Raw genomic sequence first — 15800 nt, forward strand, 5'->3', positions numbered from 1 at the left:
ATTTTTTAGCTCCCTTACTGTATTAACATCCGCCACTTCTGCTGTGACACTGTTACCCTTATCCACCACCCCTTCAGTAAAATAATACCGTATATTCCGGCGTATAAGACGACTGGGCGTATAAGACGACCCCCAACTTTTACAGTCCAAATATAGAGTTTGGACTATACTCGCCGTATAAGACTACCCCTCTACCCAGCGTACAACAACCAGCCAATCACGGCAAGCGATGTACCTTACCGGTGATTTGCTGGTTGATTTGCTGACATATACATACATGCACTGCCCTTACACACACACACACACACACACATACCGTATATTCCGGCGTATAAGACGACTGGGCGTATAAGACGACCCCCAACTTTTACAGTCCAAATATAGAGTTTGGACTATACTCGCCGTATAAGACTACCCCTCTACCCAGCGATGTACCTTACCGGTGATTTGCTGGTTGATTTGCTGACATATACATACATGCACTGCCCTTACACACACACACACACACACACACACACACATATATATAATATATATATCTATATATATATCTATATATATCTACACATATGCCTGTCCATACATACACATTTATACACTGCCCTCACCACACACCCCTGCCTTTACACACACATGTATATGTATATATGTATATGTATATATATATATATATATATATACACACACACCAGTATATATATATATATATATTTCTCCCCCCTTTCTCCCTTTCTCCCCATCTCTTACCTTATCTTCTGTCTTCTTTCTTCCATCCAGTTGTGGGAGCCCGATGTCTGGCACTTCAGACCTCGGCTTCCCTGCTCTCTAATCACTACGCGCCGGCTATTGATGCCGGGCGCCGGGACATGACATCAATAGCCGGCGCGTAGTGATTAGAGAGATTGGTGGCTTCGTGGGAACCTCCGGCTTGGTAAGTACCCGGCGTATAAGACGACCCCCCACTTTTAAGAAGATTTTTTGGGGTTAAAAAGTCGTCTTATACGCCGGAATATACGGTATATAATATATATATCTATATATATATCTACACATATGCCTGTCCATACATACACATTTATACACTGCCCTCACCACACACCCCTGCCTTTACACACACATGTATATGTATATATATATATGTATATATATATATGTATATATATGTATATATATATATATATGTATATATATATATATATGTATATATATATATATATATATATATATATATATATATATATATATATATATATATATATATATATATATACATACACACACACACACACGTATGTATATATATATATTTCTCCCCCCTTTGTCCCTTTCTCCCCATCTCTTACCTTATCTTCTGTCTTCTTTCTTCCATCCAGTTGTGGGAGCCCGAGGTCTGGCACTTGAGACCTCGGCTTCCCTGCTCTCTAATCACTACGCGCCGGCTATTGATGCCGGGCGCCGGGTCATGACGTCATCCCTGCGCTCGGCATCAATAGCCGGCGCCTAGTGATTAGAGAGCAGGGAAGCCGAGGTCTCAAGTGCCAGACCTCGGGCTTCCCTGCTCCCTCATCACTACGCGCCGGCAATTGATGCCGGGCGCCGGGACATGACGGCATCCCTGCGCTCGGCATCAATAGCCGGCGCGTAGTGATTAGAGAGATTGGTGGCTTCGTGGGAACCTCCGGCTTGGTAAGTACCCGGCGTATAAGACGACCCCCCACTTTTAAGAAGATTTTTTGGGGTTAAAAAGTCATCTTATACGCCGGAATATACGGTATTTCCTCACATTACATCTAAGCCTCTGACCTTCAAGTGCTTGTTCTAACCACTCACCTCCTTTGGAATAAACTTCAATCCTATAATTTTATAAATGTTTATATGCACTTAAAGGTTTCTATCAAAAGACATGCTAAAGGCCAAATGGAGCATTTATAACGGCCACTCACATGTAACATTTTAATTTAGCTTGTTGCCATTTTACTAAAAAGATAGTATACAGTGGAAAACAAAACACACTGCAAAGACTTACAAAAATAAAACTATTTTTTCTAAATAATTCTAATTTAAGACAGTGATTAAATTCTTTAAACTTGCAGTCTAATGCCCCCAACGCAGCTCCCCCAATAATGGATATTGGAGTACTTTTAATTAAGTACCTGACAAGATATGTGGCATTGTGTCTATATTCTTACAAAGTATTTGATACAACAGAGTTGTAATCTTTTATCAAAATGAGCAAAACCCTTAAAGAGTTGCAAGATTAACTTGCTCAAATTGCTTTCTCACACACCAGAATTGGGTTTTTGGAGTGAGAAAAGCAGACTTCAATGACAGAACTACTGCAGAGATTCACTTTATTGCCCCTGTAATTTCTTATCATTATAAAGTGTGCTTTCAGCATTGTAACGCATGCTTCACCTATAGTGTCTATAGTGCCCATTCCTTACCAGTTTCATGTGGCACTCTGTGCGAGGGGCTCGGTGCGCTGGAGCGCATGGTCTCTGTAACCTGGTTGCCGGCAGTGCTGCTGTGATTAGCCTTCACTTTATCTGCCCAACTTACTCCCGATGAAGTCAGGCGACTGGGAGTAATGGTAAGCGTAGGTCCCCTTTAAAAAAAAATGTATTATTATATTCATAAAACATCAAAACATAGAGCAATTCTTTCCTTTTCACCATAATGTTTTTTTAGAACCCCCACCATATTGTTAATCCTATAATGACTTACTAGCCTCTGTTTGGCTTGATTTAGTCAGTTAATGCCACAAAAGAATAACAACAAGAAAAGTACCGTATTGGCTCGAATATAGGCCGCACTTTTTTCCCCCACTTTAAGTTTTTAAAGTGGGGGTGCGGCCTATATTCGGGCTCTAGCGCCCGACGCCCGGGACATGCAGTCCCGGGCGCCGGGCAGGCAGCGGGGTTAAGATACAGATCCCCCGCAGCGGTGCAGGGGACCTGCATCCTTCTCCCCGATACGCTCAGACAGCCTCCCCTGCCAGCACTTCCCACGGGGGGGGGTGCCGGCACGGGAGGTTATCTAAGCGTTTTACCTCTGCCCCCCCCTCCTCGACTTACCGGAGCAGACTCCCGGGTGTCTTGCGGGGCCGGCGGGAGACATTTACGCAATACGCGCATGCAACTTCCGGTACCGGAAGTTGCATACGCGTATTGCGTACATGTCCCTCGCCGGCCCCGCAAGACACCCGGGAGTCTGCTCCGGTAAGTCGAGGAGGGGGGGGCAGAGGAGGACAGCGGCAGCGGATCGCGGCGAGGGAGGACAGCGGATCGCGGGGAGGGAGGACAGCGGATCGCGGGGAGGGAGGACAGCGGATCGCGGGGAGGGAGGACAGCGGCAGCGGATCGCGGGGAGGGAGGACAGCGGCAGCGGATCGCGGGGAGGGAGGACAGCGGCAGCGGATCGCGGGGAGGGAGGACAGCGGCAGCGGATCTCGGGGAGGGAGGACAGCGGCAGCGGATCTCGGGGAGGGAGGACAGTGGCAGCGGATCTCGGGGAGGGAGGACAGTGGCAGCATATCTCGGGGAGGGAGGACAGAGTGGCAGCATGTTTTTTTTGGTGCTTTTTTAAAGAAAAAAAACTTTTTCTTTAAAAAAGCACCAAACTTTTAGGGTGCGGCCTATATACGGGGGCGGCCTATATCCGAGCCAATACGGTATTTAACCATAACTAATGTTAATTACCCCTTCAAAAGATAGTTCAATAGAAAGGCCACCAAATAGCAATGAAGGATGCAATCATGACACTGACGTGAACTGTTTCCTAAAACGGCTAAGATAGGTATAGAATAGATAAGTCCTCACTCTCAAGATTATTGCACAAACGACCTCCATTCGGACACTAATTGTATATTAATTCATGGTCATTGCTGATACACTGATATGGAGATTAATAGTCCAGTCTGTTTTCCGGTGAATATGTGAATTCTTAACTGTTGCTCATGCAATTACAGAGGACAAATTACAGGTACACGCTCATGCCTGACCTTACATGACACAATACAGCGGTAGTTGACAAATCTATTCATTTCATGTATTTCTGTGTCCTCTAAGCAGTTAGTAAACAGGATAAATAATTATTCTTGTGTTTTCTTCAACCCTTTCAAAAAAGCAGGCCTTAAGCGTAAAATGCGTAAATGTAAGCTTAAAGCACCCATACATAGCAGTAGTCAGAAGGCTAAAAGTAGGTTATGACAGAAGAAGGCTGACAAACAGGACCCAAATTTATAAAATGCAGAAGCTAATCAGTGTGTAACGTTCTGTCCATACCCAAAATTGAGAGCTCTCCTTGCACTGGAAGCAGAGCTCACTCTGTCAGATGACGGACTTGGCAAGACATGACGCCCTGGGGACATTTTCTTCACTTCCCATGCCAAGGATGTAGGTCTAAAAAATACTGCACACTGTTAATCACAACCCAAATAGCCAAGACATGCATTACTCACGTTACAACCAATTTTTACTATGCCACAGGACCTTCAACACACCCTTCCAACAATATAGCACCCTATAGCAAAATGTTACAATGGACAGGAAAAACAAATATTATGGTGCATTAAATCCTTTACAGTAGTATTTAACGATATATTGATATACCTAAAATAAGAGTAAGTCACTGCCAAAACTTTCTACTTTTAGCTATGACTGCAGGTGGCAAGGTAGGGCCATGCTTATGTTCAAAGCCATTTGCAATAGTCCTAAATAAAACAAAAGACAAAACAACTGTTATACTAAACTAAAAATAGTTCTACTAACCTTACCTTTTATTATATACAAACACACAATTCTGTTTTATAACTATACACCGTCTCTTTCTCACATCATCATCTACAGGGCACCTCCCTGGACCCTAACAGTCTGTCAAACTACCACCTCATTTCTTTACTTCCTCTGGTGTCTCACTAACTAACTTTCCCGATTCCAACTCCTTGCCTAACCCTCTTAAATCTATATTCTGCCTTTCCTCCCATGATCTCTCTCCGCTTCTCTTTGATCATGTCAGTAACTGCCTTACCTGTTTGTAACTGGATGTCTGAACAATTCCTAAAACTCAATCTTTGTAAAACTGAACTTTGTATCTTCTCTCCTCAATGTCCTCTCTATCCCACATTGCTTACTGTCTCTGCATCACCATTGGCCCTGACCTTTTATTCATTCCAAAAACTGCATACCTACGCTTTAAGGACATTGCCAGTAGTTGCTCGTTCCCAACATTAAGATGGAAACTAAGGCTCTTCTTCATCCACTTATTATCTCCCATCTTGACTACTGCAACTCAGTCTTAGCTGATCTCCGTGATATACCTGTCTTCAACAACATAACAATCTTCCTCTCCCATCGCTCAACTAACATCTCTACCATTTGTCAATCTCTTCACTGGCTCCCTGTACACTTCAGGATTCAAATTAAAACCCTCCAGACTGTAAGCCTATGAGCAGGACCCTCTTTACCTAATGCATCAGTTTGTCTTAGTCTGTATGTACGGTAAGAATCACTGTATAAATAAAATAAATAATAATAATATATTGGCACCTACAAAGCACCTTCCCAACCTACATCGCCTCAATAACATCCAAATACATACCTACCTGGTCCGTCTACTCATATGATGATCTCCACCTGTCCACTGATCTGATTTCTACTTCTCATGCACTTATAGAAGACTTCTCAAGGGCTGCCCCTTCTTTGGAATGCCCCATCATGGCTTACATGACTCTACCCTTGCCTCTAGTCCTTCAAAAAATCCCTCTTGTAATATACTCCCACCTACTTCTAGATTGTAAGCCTAAAAAACCCAAAATGTTATGTTATGCAAAATGGTTATGTCCTGCTTACACATTGCTGCAGTGAATGACAGCGCTATATAAATCAATAAATAATATATACGTATATTGTCTCTGCTTATTACATAACTCATCCGTTGTTGCTGCACTCTTACATGTTGTTCTACAATTCAAAGTTATATTTTAGGGAAAAGGCAAGTTGCTGCTAGAATAATAAAAAAGAAACCCAGAGGTAAACCAGGACCTGAGATAATCAAGTGGGGTTAGATTTTTTTTTTTTAATGAAAGATTTGATTACAGATCGGTCCATTAGTAGAATGAACTATATGTTAATACGCCAGTGGCAGACAATAAAAACCCTGCTTCCTTTAATGACAACGCTAAATAATCAAATGTCTAAAACTGGCTTTATTGCCTTTGGAACCAGCTGTACCAAGATAACATCAGCACCAGAGATGTTAATACACCCAGGAGGCAGTGGCAGGGTTAAAAGTCATCCGTGTTCTCATTTATCCCTACCTGCTGCACATAGATATTGGCTATACTATTCATCTATCCGAATATCTGTATTCAGGAGAAGTCTCCTCAACTCTCTAGGCAGGAAATAAACGTCATTCAGACAGACGATCAGAAACAAAACTGCATATTAACCCCTTCAGGGACGGTCATTTTTCCTATTTAGCAGTTCCATTAGGCCAAGGTACTTTTGACTATTATGTAATATTTTAATACATTTTCATTTCATTTAGTCTATTGAAAGGGCTTATTACACATGGAAGGCAATGCTAAAAATAAAGAGAATATTATACAGGAAATATGATGAAGGAAAGAAAAACAAAGAGATACGATTAAGGCAAAGAAAAGGAGAATGTGATAGAGAAAGCAGAGGGAAATATACAAATGAAGACAACTATAAAATAAATAATGATAAGGGACAAACAACAAATTGTGAAAATGTATTCTAGAGAACACTCCTTATTGGTAATATGTGGCCTACCAACGTGCACAGGTGTTTTTTTTAAACATATCAACAGCATCAATATAAGGACCACACTGATCACACTCTTTGGGTGCTTCTTCTTGATATCAGGTGTATCCATGTTGACACGTCAATTCTGACAAACTGGTTGTACCGTAATTAAGAAGTTTAGCATACATACTATTTTTAAACAGTATTTACTTATGCAAAGGGACAAGAGTACAGTAAAAAATAAATAAATAAATAAAAAAAACCCTCCCCACTATAACCCCAGGACTGCTAGACCACATACAGTGTATTGGGTTTCTGGCCCATTTGATCAATTCCACACACCAGGCATGGCAGTGAAAGAGTAAACTGTGAAGAAAACTAGACTAATTATTGAGGTGACAGAAATTCCCCATGCCGTTATTTACCTGCTTTGGGCATCTGTCTTCTCAAGCTTTTCCTGAAGTTGAATCCAGTCAATAAGAGCTTTGAAATCTCTCACATAGTTATCGAGCATCATCAAAACTTCCTACAGACAAAATATAAGCAAGCACTTAGAAACAACGCTCCTGCTGCGACTACCACACATACTGTATAATCCAGCGAGAAATAAGAGAGATTCCAACAGTTTTCTGAACCACTGTAATAATGACATTGGAAATTAAATACTTAGAAAACATAGTGATATAGTTAATGTACATTCCAGGGAGCCATGGCCACATGATTTTTCGGACCAAGACAGTACTGAAAGGAATAGAGAAATAATTATAAACCACAAGAATAACGGAGCTTAAACTGATACATGTTGTAAATCGGAATAACTTGCATTTCATTAATGTACATGCAACATTACTGTTATTTTTCCTATGCACACAAAATTTGTACAAAGCAGCGTGTAGTACAGAATTTACATGCTGCTTTCTCAGGGTCAAGTTGCCATCTGCTACCCACTGTTTCTGCTTGAGCAATGCGGTTAAAAAGAATATTACAATATCACAATGAAGTGAAAGAAGAAATCCCAGTCTCAACTGCTTGGATAAGACATCTACTTAGAACATCAGCATGGCCAGCTGACAGACAGCTACAGAAAACTAGGTGCAGTAGATTTTCATTCCATTTTCTGACATGTATTATGAAAACATCTAGAGCTTCTGGTTATTCAGCCATCTCATCTGTCCACAATTCTTGACATCTCGATCAATGTGGATAATTCCACAATTCACTCAACAAACCAAGTCTGTTTTGAAGGCATCACATGTGACACATAAAATCCTATTGGCTTCATTGTCTTTAAATTCATCCTTTCCACACACAATAAACCACCAAAAATACTAACACACTCCTTTGCAATATCCCATCTGGATTATTGCAACCCCCTTACTAACTGACCTCCCCCTTCTCCTACCATCCACCACTCCGATCCATCCTGAGTACAGCTACCAGACTAATTTTCCTAACCCGCCTTCATCATCGGCTGCCCCACTGTGCCAGTCCCTCCATTGGCTCCCTATACCCTCCACAATTAAATTTAAACTCTTGACCGTGACCTATGGAGCACTTAACAACTCGGCACCTCCCTATATCTCTACTCTCATATCCAGTATAACGTATGGACGTTTATCCAGTGTAACATATGGAAGTTTAACTTTACTGAGAAGGTAATAGATCCCAGCAGACGTGGTGAACGCTAGTTAAAGATGCTCGGGATAGGCATAAAGCTATCCTGAGTCTAAGACAAGACCAGAGACTGATTAACTCCAGGAAAAATGAGCAGACTAGATGGGCCGAATGGTTCTTATTCATCGCCACATTCTTTGTTTCTATGTGTGTTGCAAACAGTATAATATCAATGTGCTATAGTTACAATTATACATAAAGTCAGTATGTATAATTTAGATGTCATCTGCTAACTCCGAGCCTTGCACCAAGTATGGTCATTTGGTGAAATCTCTGTACATTGGTGCCTTAGTTGCTTGCATAGTCATAGTTGGCTTAGGTAGATGTATGTAAGGCATTTATAAGCAGCCCTGTACTTATCACTTCCATTTCGGCTGCTCCCCACTGGGACACATTTCTGTGCACTAGCATGCCTCTATTCCTCATTTAGGTCGACATGAATCCATTTTTGGCACACTGTTGTATGCAAAACGAAGATTATACAAGGATATCACACAGGACAAATGTACCTCGCTCCTCAAATATGATGAAGACTATTTGGCCACGTTCTCTTCATTCAGTTGGGATTTTTGGGACAGATTTGATTTCACGAGACTTCTTCGTGTTCCTAACACCATCTCACTTTATCATGTTTCTAATGTATACCATGACCCCAGACTGAATAGGAAATACTACATGTCAATAATTGAATTTGCATCTAACATAATTAAAATAATAATGAAAGGGGTTTATACAGACTCCGGCTTTAAATGCTTTCAGTGCCAGGTTAATGTGTTCCATGTGTTGCGCACCTCTCTAGCAGTGACAGGGTTAAGAGTCTAAATGTCTCCGAAAACATTCTTCTGGGATGCGGAATTTCTTAAAAGCTGCCAGTACATAAATATCACGCAATTAAGTCAAATTTCAAGTAAATAAATTACTTTAGATAAAACTACGATATAAGATTTAATTAAAACAATATGAAAAATAATATGAAAAGAACCTATCCAGATATTTGGGAATACAAGGCAATATAAATCCACTGCTCTATAATAAAATGTTTCCTTTTGTAGAGGAAAAAATGTCTTTCACGGTTTTAAATATTGTGCCATTGTTGAAGTTTCCAAAATGGTCAGCTGTATTTATGTCCTGGCTGGTGGTGTACGAAGGATTGTATACAGACTTTTCCAGGAATAGCTTACATTTCTGAAGTTTGCGGGATCGGTCGCCTTAGTGTTACTGGAAGGTGAAGAAGCTTTTTTCCCCCCACTTCTGTCACACCCACCCCAGTTCAAAACATTGTCCTTTTATGCATTACATTGTTACACATTTTAATACATGATGGGTTGTCTCTCTACCCACGGACCTCACCCTACAGCTGCACTTCAATTTGGCCTTCCTTTTCTACGGGATATGTTGCTCCAAAGTACAAATATTACTCCAGGAACTTTATGATATAGCAATGGACTATTTAGTGTTGCTCTGCATGCCGCCTGGGATGTCCACACTCCTATTGAGGACCGGAGATGGAAAGTTATGGGGGAAAAGTGAAATATTCACTTAGTCAGTTTTTTTTGCCAAGGAGCCTTTTCAGAATATTAGGAAAATATTAACATGTTTTAGAAACATAATATTTATTTCAGGGACGATGAATACCGTGTTTATGACAAGGTTCATATATTGCTATCCTTACTTAACAAAATTATATAAGTGACTGTCTATATAATCACAACAATACAAATCCTGTAGAGCAAGCAGTGCGGTACAAATCTATATTGCAAATCACAAATGTAAGAGCTGATTGCACCTCATTTTTACAATAGAAGGTAGAAGGTTTTGGCCCTTTTATCTTTAAATATGAATAGACGTTTGTTGGTAAGCCCTTCCTTATGCTACTAAGTATCTGGTTGGGCTTCTAATAACCAGCCACGCAATTCCATTAACCCATACCAGTATATTATAGGTTTACTTAACCCTACCCTTCCTTCAAGTACCTGTCTATAGGAAAACTCAACGCTCCTTATCAGGCTTATCAAACTGAATAAGGTAACCTGATTCGTGTTTCACGAACAAGGGAATACAAACAAGACAAGAAATGGCAGGGGCTCCATCTCCACTCACGCATGTCTCTCTCTGGACATCTCACCAGGATCTGGACAAAAGTGTCTCTCAGAGTGACACCCTCCCCCACTACAGGTCACCACATGGAGATACCCAGCTAAAGTTACCAATTAGTTTACCAATTGGCTGCAACAGATTCGATTGGTTTGTAATTAATTCTAGTCACTGGCGCGCACAGCAGGACTGTTGGCGCCATCTCTTTGTACTGATGACACTCTATACCAAGACGCCAGGACCCCTGGGCCCAGCACATCAATACAGCTCTCCTGTTCACCCACAACACTGCTAGCAGCAGATACATCCGCCGGTGCTGCAGCAGTTCAAGCTTCAACCATAGAACAAACATATAAGAACAGGAACCTTTATCACGGAACCGTAATATCCTCTAAATGATCATTTGTTTGACAATGTGAAAAAAACGCATCTCTTAATGGAATAAAAGAAGAAGCATCGACTTCAAATGAAGCATTACTGAATAATCAGATGATGACATATTCAAATAAATTGCATAATTATGGTTTTATGTAAGCACTAATCAATCGTACGGAAGCTGTTAGCCATAATGAAATATGTATAGGGAGGCTCTGCTATGCTGATTTAATCATGTGAATATGATGTATACGACAAGAGTAACAAAAGCACAAAAAGTATGTTGTGTTGTGTAAAGATGTCCGTTTACTAGGCAATAAGCAAAGGTGTAGTCAAAAGGAAATTTAGGAACAGTGAATGAAAAAAATACTTACTGAAAGACTGCAGCAAAGTATGCTATTTAGCCTGTCGGTGGAAGTATAAAACAAACCGCAACAGCGCCCCCTGCAGCCTCCTTCAAATAGGACTTATATTTTATGTGACATTCTTAAATGTCACTTGTGCAACTATGTTATATTCAAAGCTATGTATGTATCTCCACCTAAATGCATTAGAAATTTGTTCACGTTGGAGTTTATATAAGATCTATATCCCTGAAGTATCCCATCACCCTTTGCTCCAAACTCTGTACAGGATCTGGCTCCTTTGGCTTGACACCCTATTATAGATCCACTAAGGGGCGCTTGCACAATGGGGGAAAACATAAAAAAAAAACACAATAGCGTAGATTGTAATGGTAATTATAGAATGTCTACCCCCCCCCATTGTGCAAGTGCCCCTTAGTGGATCTGTTTCGCGTTGGACCGTCGGAAAGTGTATTTTCTTGGGTTGCAGCTGCCCATTGTTGGGAAGTTCTTTTTAACTTTTGTTTTCACTGTGTGATCACTTGTGGTTATCAATTAGGAATACATTCCTTATTAAGGCCCCATTAGCCAGCTTAGCAGGCCTTTGTGCCACTGTGCTAGAAGGGAACCCTCCTGAACCCTGCCGCCAATGAAGAAAGCATTGGGAACATAGAAACACAGAGTCCTATGCCTGTGCACACATCTGCAATAAAAACATCATGGTGCTGCCTGCCAGGAGAGAAGCCGTCGATCATAAACCAAATTATTGGCATTTCTAAGTGAAAGAAGGGTTTTTTTTGTTTTTAAGCAGAAATTGCTATTACACAATCTTTTGAAATAGTTATGGGTACAAAGGTGATAAAGTATTGATACTGGAATATTTATTTAGCAAGATGTTAACAAAGATTACCAATAAGATACATTGTGTCCATTTGATTGGATAGAGTAAGGCACTGACTGCCAAAATTACCTTGCATTCAACAACACTTTGGTCCGATTCACAGGTCACATAAATCTCATCCACAGCTCTTCGTAAGTTATCAAAGAGAAAAGCCCAGTAGCGAGCCCGGAGATCCACTTTTCTGGGGTGCCTGGCTTTCGTTGGGCTTTTATCCTGATTTTTATCAGTAGAGGGGCCAGAGTTTAGTTTACAGTGCAAGTTGATCTGTAGAAAGAAATATTAAGTGTAAGTAACACATAAGAGCCACGCATGGTACTTAAAAACCAACAAAAGATACAAATGTGGAGGAATCACAGCTTTGGGGGGGGGGAGTGTGTATGTATATGTTTATGTGTACTAGTGCATCAAATGTTACGTATATGTCTTTTTACTTTTTTGGAATGTCATGAAGAGATACATGGAAAGCGTGATTCTGTACCCCAAAGACTTTATTGAAGGCACATTACTAACAAGGTTTTTATTAAGTACAAACCAAAGGTAGCAGATCATTTCCGTGGAATCCGCACAGAGGCGAGACACTCTGCTGGGTGAAAACAATTTATTTCTTAATGAAGCGGTGACAGGGCATGAGTGAAGTTAAATAGATTCGCCTTTTTGTGGTAAAGTAAAGCTATGCGGTCCTTTCTTGTACTGAACAAGCTAATGTGAAACCCTCTGTGTTCCATAAAGTCAACATTTCCTAAAGAGATTGAGGCATAAACTCCTGTTACTGTGATTTATCCTTTTTTTTGGATTAATGGACGAAAAATAAACGCGCTTATCTCAGACGCTCATGAAATATCATAAACAGTCTTCTCATCTCAATTAATCTTCCTTCGCTAAGATTACGGGTCTATCAACAACCAAGAGAAGTCTCAGCGCCGGCTTCCTGCTCCTGGAATGAGTGATGATCGCACTAATGCTTCGCTAAGTAAAGCTGGAGCGTCTTTATGCCAGCAAAGCAAATATCTTTAGCGTTACAATAACTGGTTAGTGTTTACTTCTCACTAAAACAAGTTAACTCTTGGCTTCCCACGTGCCAACGGTTCATATGTGATTAAGGGTAAGATGTCAGATGAACAATGGTGCTTGACAAGAAGCAAAAGAAAAATGAATGTTTATGGGGAGGAACGGAGAGATTTGTCACATTAAGAAAAAGTTAGTGTTAGAAAAAAGATAACGATTACATGAAGAGCTCCAGGAGGAGTTATATACGAATATGTTACACAAAGCAATTGGGGAGGAATAAGCAACAATGGAAGAATTAGACAGAGAGAGAGATTATAGGGAGTGACAGAGGGAGCTACAGGTTTTCTGTAGCAGCAGAAGGGTAAAAAAAAAAAAGCATGGGGTGCAATACGTGGGGGGGACAAGGAGAGATCATATAGAGCAATGGGGAAGGTATAAGTAGGAGTTTGTAGCAATTGGGGGTGGTATATTGACAGGGCATGTACCACCCCCGGGTTATATGACGCAATACAAAGAGAGCTATATGAAGGAATTACAGAGATTTTACAGAGGGACAGCATGTATTGGATATATATAGTATATCAGCCATTGGATTTCAATACCCCAGCCCACTGCATTTATAATACATGTCTTGACATATCAATACCTGCTTGGAAGGTTTGTGCACTCCATGTATTCCTCTCTTGGGTTTCCCACATGGCCATTTTGGTTTACCTGTGCAGAATGATATTTGAATATGAAAAATGATCTCTATTTTAAATATCACATGGCATTTTTCTGATCTAATTTCCTTTATGTCTACTATTATGTGGTATATCAAAATATGCGTACTAAACAGGGAGTTGCAGTGTGATAAACAATCCCATCTGACTGCGTTCACTATACATTATACATCCCCGGCAAGTTTTCCCTGCAAGAAAGGCCAACCGTCCCTTAAAGTATAGTTAACCCTGTGAGATTGTATGTCTTGTTCCAAAACAAGTCACTTAAACCAAGTTATGGTATTCTAATTTAAATCAATATGGTATGGTATTCTAATTTTAATCAATAATTTTACTCGAAATTTGAAGATATAATATTTGCTGGAAATGGAAACATGGTTCAAATGTTTTCCTTTTGATGTGTGGCAAAATACACATATGTGGCTTATAACAGTATCCTGATTTGGAAGCATTCTTTCGGCATTGATTTTGGTTCATTCTAATTTAACATCCTTTTTTACGTGACTTTAGAGAACATGTCTGACTCTTCTGGATATTATATCAATGCACATGTGCATATGTGTTTTGTTATTTTTTAATCTTTATCTTTGATACTGCCATGTGGAAAGGTGTGCTTAGGGTATTGTTCCTGGAACGAATGTACAGCCTATACATTTTGGTGCTTAATACCAACTGACTGATAAAAATACATAACCATAGCATGAGGCAATGATCATGTCTGCACAGATGTTTGCTGTCATCACAGGAGTGACAATATGCTCTGTGCAGCTGGGCAAAGTGATGGTTTATTCATGTCTGTACAGAACAAGACATATTGATTGCTAGGAGATGTATCTTATTTTGTGCATTGATTTTTGTATACTTTCACCGTGTAACCTGACCACTGACAGCCCCTTGGAAGAAGATGTATTTCCCATAGCCGATATCTGACCCAGGATTGGGGAATGGAGTACTCCAGGATAATCTGTGGTAACATTAAATGAGAGGTAGTTTCCTAGACCTCTGGCTATCCTGTACTGGTGATCCACTCTTCAGATAGTAACCAACTTATTTTATCCTGGCAGGGTATAGGATCTCATCTACAGGAAGCATGGGCAAATGTTATGAATTTGTGTTCAAATGGTGTAAGCTAATACAACCCTATACAAGTGTGTCATCATGGCACATACACACACACACCAGGCAGATTGTTTAGTCATATATATATATATTATATATTTATTTTACTTTACTCTACATACCATCATCTTCCTTGTTTTCCAAGGGGACACTCCATGCGATCAGGTTTCTGGCAGTGCGCCCTTCCTCCGCCACAATCCTTCGAACCTTGTCATGGCTGTTAGATCTTTGAAAGGAAGCCTGAAATAAGAATTGTGTACATGAAATCATTTGAATTAGGAAATAAATAGCATGGTGACGTTTTTTAAGGTTTTTATGGATTTTTGTTTAAGTTTATTTTGCTGGTTCCAGTGAAAGCTTGCTTGCTGATGAACATGAATAGAAAATAAACTGTGATGCTTTTCGCTTTTTGAGGGAAAAGGATTAAGACATACCATCCCAATGCCAAATATAACTGGCAACTGCTCTCATACAATAAAACTCTTATTAAGAACTTGATATATATTGAAAAGAAATATGAATTCTGAATGAGGTGGCAAACAAGGTGCTAAAAAGCTCTAAGCATTTATCAGAGGCAGTAGCCCCAATAAAGGATTTCCAGTCACACTAAATATGCTGGAAAGGATTAATAAAAAATGAATTCTGGCCTTGCTGCCATCCAGCTGCCAACATCTGGTCCATTTACACTATGGAGGGCTCAGCATAACCTTCACATTCTCCACAACGTCCATGTATGCTTAAAAGGTAGAGCGGCAGGTCATGACATCAAAGACAGCGGTAGCAAAAGGGAAGGCGG

General features: G+C 40.3%; 1 protein-coding gene across 2 annotated transcripts in view; it reads right to left on the reverse strand.

Moving 5' to 3' along the window:
• SCAPER (S-phase cyclin A associated protein in the ER) overlaps positions 1-15800 on the reverse strand; it is a 115741-nt gene that overhangs the window by 92330 nt on the left and 7611 nt on the right. For both annotated transcript variants that reach the window (XM_053464558.1, XM_053464557.1), the window contains exons 2-7: positions 15127-15244; positions 13810-13877; positions 12225-12419; positions 7193-7293; positions 4284-4400; positions 2445-2605 (exon numbers count right to left, since the gene is read on the reverse strand). In XM_053464558.1, the coding sequence (XP_053320533.1) occupies positions 2445-2605; positions 4284-4400; positions 7193-7293; positions 12225-12419; positions 13810-13877; positions 15127-15244 (760 nt within the window). The remainder of the gene's footprint in view (positions 1-2444; positions 2606-4283; positions 4401-7192; positions 7294-12224; positions 12420-13809; positions 13878-15126; positions 15245-15800) is intronic.

The sequence above is a fragment of the Spea bombifrons genome, chromosome 4 (genome assembly GCF_027358695.1).
Source record: "Spea bombifrons isolate aSpeBom1 chromosome 4, aSpeBom1.2.pri, whole genome shotgun sequence".
Taxonomy (NCBI): domain Eukaryota; kingdom Metazoa; phylum Chordata; class Amphibia; order Anura; family Pelobatidae; genus Spea; species Spea bombifrons.